Here is a 7,355-nt window from a genome sequence, read left to right as displayed (position 1 = left end):
TGGTGTCGGGCGACATCTCGTGGTTCTTTTTTGTGTAAGATATGTTGTAGCTGTTTCACAATACTTCAATGACATAGGGTATTACTACTTACATGTGACTGAAACCATAAACAAATGTAGATACTGCAGCTGTAGACTACATGAAGAAGACTTGGCTCATCTGTTTTATATAACTGCGAATCTTCAAAATGTCGGTCTGCTATAGCTCCTTTTTATTTGAGTCAAGGAATGTTAATTATAAATTGTCTCTGTAAGATGTTTTATGCTCTTACAGAAGAAAGATGATGGTGTAGGCTATGTTGTGAACGTCTATATTCTGCTTGGCAAATACTGTATTCACAAAACAATGTTTAGCCTAGGCTACTATATACAATTACAATTACGACTCTACGATTCCTCTTTAAAAATTATGGAAGTTGAATTAGCTTTTTATAACTACACATAATGTCCAAAATCCACACCTGAAAACAGAAGCTAGCCTATATAGACAGAAGTGGCTCGTTAGTTTCGCACGCACATTTTTGATGTTACCACCACGTGCGCTGATTGGCCGACAGAGCCTCTGTCGCTGATGCTGTGTCATGATGAGGTGTCAACGATTTATCGAGTTTATTCAATGGACTGCAAACCGTTTGACTTGACAACCGGATAATTTCCTCCAGACAGGTAAGAAATTAGAAAAATGGCGTAGGCCTACGCAAAGACGACACCAGATACTAGCAACATTAGTAAAATATATGTATCGTTCGTGTTGTCCTGCGTTACAAGACATCTCAGTTCAGCTCAGGGTGTGTTTCAGTATTCCGCGAACGTGCGTTCCTTATAAGAATCAATAACTTTATTGCTTCTGCTTTAATAAAGTCTCTTGTGTAATCTAGTTACCATTACTACTTATCCTTATATCTTGTGTTACAGATAAGTGGTGAATACTGTCCACTTCTGAAGTTCAAGTCTCTGCCAGCTTTGAAGGGAAACAGCAGTGGAAGCTGATTGACCAGACGTGCTTTGCTGTATAAAGGTAGCAGTAGTACAGTGGTGTTTGAAGTGCACCGGTTGGAGACGGAGAGTGGCAAGTTTTATTAGATTACTAATTAGTTGTTATTTCTTCAGCTGATAAACCAACAATGGAAACAAAACAGTGTGAAGAGATCACGGAGATGGTGTGTTTAGAGTCAGATCTGCAGGATGGACAGTAAGCGATGTGATCCAAACATGTTACAGCTGCATATCATTTGTAGAAAATAAATAGGCTAATGGAAGTATTTATTTAATTTAGTTATTACTTTATAATGTATTTGCTAGCCTATATAAATACACTGGTGGTCATAAGTTTGGAATAATTACGATTTTTTCTAAAAAAAAAAATTGAAAGAAGTCTTTTATGCTCACCAAGGGTGCATTTATTTTATAAAAAATACAGTCAATCAGTAATATTGTGAAATGTTATTACATTTTAAATTGACTGTTTTCTATTTTCAATATGCTGATTTGCTGCTCAAGATAAAATTCTTATCATTATAAATATTGAAAGCACTTGTGATGCTTAAAATTTTTGTGGAAACTGTGATGCACTACCATTTAAGAATTTGGGGTTGTAAAATAGAAATGAATACTTTTATTTAACACACATTACATTGACCGTAAATGCATTTATAATGTTACAAAATATTTATGTTTAAAAAAAATGCTATTACAAAAAATGCATTACAGTTTCCACAAAAATTTTAAGCAGCAAAATGTGGTTTTCAACATCAATGATAACCTTTAATCTTAATAATATATTTATAATAATTCAGCACTAAAGACCCTGAAGACTGGAGTAATGGCTCCATTTCTCCCATTTTTTTTATTATTTCAAACTTTCGACTGCCAGTGTAAATAAAAGTATTTATTTATTCAATCTGGCACTATGTAACCCATGTTCGTCCTACAGAATGAAGGAGGTTGAGGTGGACCAGCATAAAATCCTGTTGGTACGCAATAAGGGAGAATTTGCTGCTGTGGGTGGTCTGTGCACTCATTATGGTGCTCCACTTATCAAAGGTAGGGTATGGTCTCTGATAATAACACAGGCTGACACAAACTGAGCAATAAATAACCCTCTCATGTGTTCACTTAGAACTGTAAGTAGAATGAAAACAGGTTTTGTTTTTTTTCATTCATCATTCCGTGCCCTATACCTGTCATTCTTAATTCTGAGCTGTATCCAGTTACATTGCCTTTTTTTTTTTTTTTTTAAGTCTACCGTGACATTGTGTTTCCAACCATCATAAAAGCCGTTTTATGCTTGTAGGTGCATTGCTTGGAGATCGAGTTCGGTGCCCATTTCATGGGGCATGTTTCAATACTAAAACTGGAGATATTGAAGAATTTCCTGGACTGGACTCTCTGCCTACATACAAAGTATGATTATACACTGCAAGATGGCACTTAAGGAATCAAGCATTTTTGTTGTGTCATGTGCCCATTACAAATTCATATTTTATGTCACATGCAATTTCCCATACAGTTTTATTAATGAATCCATTACCTATTTTTTTTACTTTTCCTGTCCTGTTAAGGTCAAGGTAGAGGGTGGTAAAGTTTATGTGACTGCTGATGAAAAGGTTAGTCATGTACCCCTTCGATTTTAGGTCCAGCACAAGATTAATTGCTTTTGAGGAGCATTTCGTGAAATGTTCTGTATTTTGTAATTCTTAGAAACTGAAGAAGCGAGTTAAGAAAATGTGCGGTAGAGTGCCTGGAGTCAGCCACACGGTTGTTCTGATTGGAGGAGGTGAGTAATAGATACATCATCTAGACAAACCTTTATATATGTTTAATGCTTATTTCGTGTAAGTATATCTTTCAAGTCATCCTGAGGTGTTCATCACGCCCTGGGTTTTGCATCATACTGCAGGGGGTCAGCCAAATACTGAAAATGTGTTTAAAAAAACATCCTTATTAAGTTAACTTAAACAAAGCCAAAATTGAGCAGCCAAAGTTCTACTAAATGTTTCCTTGTCCCTCCAACAAATAAATATACTTAAACAAATTAATTTCTAGTTAAAATTGAAATTAAAAGTCAATCCACCATGGCCTGAAAAAGTTTGTATGTCTCTTCTCTAGTCTGTCATATTGGGAAATGCAACATTTCTATGTGTTTGTGTTTCCACAGGCCCAGCTTCATTGCAATGTGCGGAAACCCTTCGTCAGAATGATTATGAAGGGAGAATTATAATGGTTACTAAAGATGAGCAGCTGCCTCTGGATAAGACCAAGCTTAGCAAGGTTGGGATCCATGGATCATAGATGAAACAAAACCAGATTATATGATTTGATTGGCTCCCCATTACTTTATTGAATTAATAAACCTGTGTAGTTCCTTGTTTATGAAGATGTTGTGTGTTCATGGACTCTTGTAGGCAATGAATGTTGACATTGAAAAGGTGTTGCTACGACAGAGTGATTTCCTTCAACACCATGGAATTGAAGTGTGGACTAAAAAAGAGGTGGGTTTCTTTTAGTTTCTTTTCATCTTCCATTTATTTTCCTGGGATCACATGCATTGTATTTATTTGTGGATATTAACAATAATTGTCACTCAAAGGTAAAGTCTGTTGACACAGAGGCTAAAACATTGACTTTCAAGGATGGCATTGTCCAACACTATGACCAGCTCTTGATTTCTACAGGGGGCAGGTTAGATCATAACTTCTTTTTAAAAGTGCTTGAGATTAGATAAATGTCATTTGGACCTTTAATCTGAATGCAATGTCTGGTGGTGAATTATGTACTTTTTTTTTTAGAGCCAGACCTCTACAGTGTCCTGGTGCCGAACTAAAAAACGTGAAATTGCTGCAGAGCTATAAGGATGCCACAGAAATCCATCACATGAGTGCAGGCAACAAGGCCGTCATCGTTGGAACTTCATTCATAGGTATACAGAAATCAATTAGAAAGTAGCATTCTTTCACAAACACTAGGGCTGTGTCCAAAAGCTTAGACAGCTGATTTGTTGCCTCACTGCCCTATCAGGCAAAGACTTTGCAGGCAGCGTTTTTGGACGAAGGTACCTCGTGAAACTGATTTCGGACAAAACAGTTTAATGATTACGACAAAATAGAGAGAGCTTTGTTAAGAACAAACCGTATATTTTATTATTACAATACTAATTTCCCACTAGAAATTATATCAAAAGTTGGTCAAAAATGTACATTTACAAACTGACCAGCAACCACACATTTCAGATGCCATTTTTATATTTTGGCTCAACTGTCACAAAATGGAACACATAGGATGGTGGGATATCAAATGCAGTGAAGGATACATCATTGGTCATAGGAAGGTATCTTACTAGACAGGATGGGACACAATCATTGGATTCAACATGTCTTGTTGCTCTCCTACCTCCGCTTCCTGCCTGTGGAGGCAATATTTTTCACCTTTCGGACGCAGCCTAAGTTAATGGCAATATTGCAAATTATGACTTTCAATTGTCAATCAGGAATGGAGGTAGCAGCTTATCTGTCTGACAAGGCAGCCAGCGTCACTGTTATTGGCAGCAGTAAGTTTCCTTTCCAGTCATCACTGGGTCCAGAAATTGGAAAAATGGCAATGCAGGTCAGTGAGTATTTTATTTTATTTTTGGTTTACTGCTATACGCCATTTAACGCAAGTAATACATCATCTGTTAAAGATGCTGGAGGAGAAAAACGTGAAGTTCTGCACATGTAATGGTGTGGCTGAAATTCGGGGTGAAAATGGAAAGGTACTGTTAGAGTAAGCGCATTACTAAACAATCATAGAACTGATGTTATTGCATGGTTAAAAAAAACTAACTTAATTGTTTAGGTCAAGGAAGTTGTTCTGAAAAATGGTGAAGTCCTTCCAGCGGATATTGTAATTGTGGGAATTGGTATGTACCAAAACAATTTTGTCATAGCAGTTTTGTTCTTGTCATTGAAAAGCTGTTTATTTCTGACAGTTACATCTATATCCTTTCAAAGGTGTCATTCCCAACTCTGATTTCCTAAAGAGAACATCAGTGGAAATTGATTCACACAATGCTGTTGTTGTTGACAAGGTAACCGCCTTCATATCACATAGAGCAAACACTTTATTTAACAAATAGAGTAGTTTTTATGACATCTGTGTTTTTCAGTTCATGAAAACCAACATTCCTGATGTCTTTGCTGCTGGAGATGTGGTGTCTTTTCCACTTCCTTTGGTCGGACATAAGAGAGTCAATATTGGACATTGGCAATTGGCGCAAGCTCACGGTAGCACCTGATATAATAATAAGAGTTTTAATATTCAAAAAACACTATCATTCAAAAGTCTGGTGTCAGTAAGATTTTTTTTAAAGAAATAAAACAGCAAGGACACATTTCTTTCAGCAAGGCACATAAAATAAAACATGGTTACCAAACATTTCTATTTAAAATAAATACTGTTCTTTTTCACCTTCTATTCATCAAAGAATACTGAAACAGTTATCATGGTTTCCACAAAAATATTAAGCAGTACAAAAACTGTTTACAACATCAATAATAAGAAGAAATGTTTCTTGAGCACCAAATCAGCATATTAGAATGATTTCTGAAGGTTCATGTGACACTAAAGACTGGATTAATGAATGATGCTGAAATTTCAGCTTTACTTTCACAGGAATAAATTACATGTTAAAATATATTAAAATAGAAAACTGCTATTTTAAATCATAATAATATTTCACAATATTACTATTTTTACTGTATTTTTGGTCAAATAATGCAAGTTTGGCGAGAGACTTCTTTAAAAAATAAAACATATTTGAAGGGTATTGTTTGTGGTAATGTGTAAAATATGTGGTTGTGGTCTTCCACAGGAAGAATTGCTGGCTTAAGCATGCTGAATCAACAGGTTGCGATTAATACTGTGCCATATTTCTGGACCATGATGTTGGGCAAAAGCATCCGATATACAGGTGACCATTCCAAGATAAATCTCCCTTCTCTGAGGAAATATGATATTTCAACACATGAATAAAGTAATTTTAACTTCATCTATTTTAATTCCACCAGGCTATGGAGAAGGATACACTGACATTGTTTTTAAAGGAAGTACTAAGGAAAGAAAATTCTTAGCATTGTATATCAAGTAAGCTGATAGCTAATGAAGAAGCCTTAAAAGTCCTTCAAATCTTTATGTCTTGAAAGTAGGATTTCTCTTCGTTCATCACTGTTTATTTCATAATCCAGAGATGAAGAAGTTGTTGCAGCTGCCAGCTTGAACTTTGACCCTGTGGTTGCGAGGTTGGCGGAAATGTTATTGATGGGGAAGAGGATCACTAAGACTCAGGCTCAGTGAGTATCAATAAGTCAGAAATCCTTAACTCATTGCATCCATATGCCAGAGCCATGAATTGAAAAGAAGTTATTGAATGTTTTTGCACGCATACAAGTGAAACCTGTTTAGGGGATATACTACTGGATTTTCTCTGCTTTCACAGATCTGATGACCTCAGCTGGTTGCAGCTCCCATGAAAGTGCTTTGGCAACACTTTCCTCATGACTATATTGATTACAATTTGTCCATCTATCATTTTATTTGACTGTCTTACCTATAGCTAATCTTCAGTAACAAAGACTGTACTTTGTTTTGTCTTCTATCATTTTTCCCCCACATAAATATTGTTGTTTTTCCCCCCGGAAGGAATAAAACATTTTTGGTACAGTTATTCTTAGAAACAGCTGAAGACCAGCTGCAGCTCTTGCAATATGTACTAAATAATGTGTGACAAGCATTTGTGTCAGTAGGACATTTTATGATACAATAAAATATATTATATTACTTTTTCATTCCCAAGTAAAGTTATACATATGTAAGACTTTACTTGGTTATATATAAATCTTAATGTAAAATTTAATATTATTAAATTTATATATATATATATATATATATATAATATACATTTTTACATTGTGGGGATCCAAAATACCCCACAATATAAAAAATGATATTATATATTTGGATGCCCTGAGGAAAACATACTTATAAATCACACTAAATCATATTTTGTTTTTGTTTAGGGGTTGGGTTAAGGTTTTGGGATAGAATATACAGTTTGTACATTATTAAAAATCATTATGTCTATGGAAAGTCCCTTTAAAATGTGAAAATTTGAAACCTGTGTTTGTGTGTAATGCACATTAAGCAAATTTTCATAGCAGATAATTTGTTCTTCAGTTTCAAAGAATGGTGATACATTGCAACATCAGAAAAGGACAGATAATGGATATCTTAAGAAAAGTTGTATAGACAACACCATAAGGATTTACATCTACCGAAGTGTCACAAATAATGTTTCTATGTGGTTTTAATACACTTGAGTA

The 7,355-nt window shown here is 35.1% G+C and overlaps 1 protein-coding gene across 1 annotated transcript; it reads left to right on the top strand.

Annotated features, from left to right (window-relative positions):
* Nucleotides 1-529: 529 nt before the first annotated feature.
* On the top strand, nucleotides 530-6,821 carry aifm4 (apoptosis inducing factor mitochondria associated 4). The gene is made up of 20 exons (XM_077207421.1): nucleotides 530-666; nucleotides 916-1,018; nucleotides 1,111-1,192; nucleotides 1,934-2,043; nucleotides 2,294-2,403; nucleotides 2,562-2,606; nucleotides 2,701-2,776; nucleotides 3,158-3,270; nucleotides 3,405-3,491; nucleotides 3,590-3,681; nucleotides 3,789-3,919; nucleotides 4,487-4,602; nucleotides 4,679-4,750; nucleotides 4,834-4,897; nucleotides 4,989-5,065; nucleotides 5,144-5,261; nucleotides 5,849-5,947; nucleotides 6,045-6,120; nucleotides 6,222-6,326; nucleotides 6,473-6,821. The coding sequence occupies exons 3-20, from the start codon at nucleotides 1,125-1,127 to the stop codon at nucleotides 6,504-6,506; spliced, it is 1,593 nt and encodes a 530-aa protein (XP_077063536.1). The 5' UTR covers nucleotides 530-666; nucleotides 916-1,018; nucleotides 1,111-1,124; the 3' UTR covers nucleotides 6,507-6,821.
* Nucleotides 6,822-7,355: the final 534 nt, after the last annotated feature.

This window comes from Siphateles boraxobius, unplaced genomic scaffold, assembly GCF_051911475.1.
Source record: "Siphateles boraxobius isolate OS27281-9 unplaced genomic scaffold, OSU_SipBor_1 6, whole genome shotgun sequence".
Lineage (NCBI taxonomy): Eukaryota > Metazoa > Chordata > Actinopteri > Cypriniformes > Leuciscidae > Siphateles > Siphateles boraxobius.
The sequence above is the reverse complement of the archived record's forward strand: the minus strand, read 5'-3'. Positions and strand labels throughout refer to the sequence as shown.

What these genes read in the sequence shown, in the direction of transcription:
- aifm4 (XM_077207421.1), top strand. Translation starts at nt 1,125, where the DNA reads ATGGAAACAAAACAGTGTGAAGAGATCACGGAGATGGTGTGTTTAGAG. An exon ending in TCAGATCTGCAGGATGGACA is followed by an intron (nt 1,193 to 1,933) that starts GTAAGCGATGTG and finishes TTCGTCCTACAG; the next exon opens with AATGAAGGAGGTTGAGGTGG. An exon ending in ATGCTGTTGTTGTTGACAAG is followed by an intron (nt 5,066 to 5,143) that starts GTAACCGCCTTC and finishes TGTGTTTTTCAG; the next exon opens with TTCATGAAAACCAACATTCC.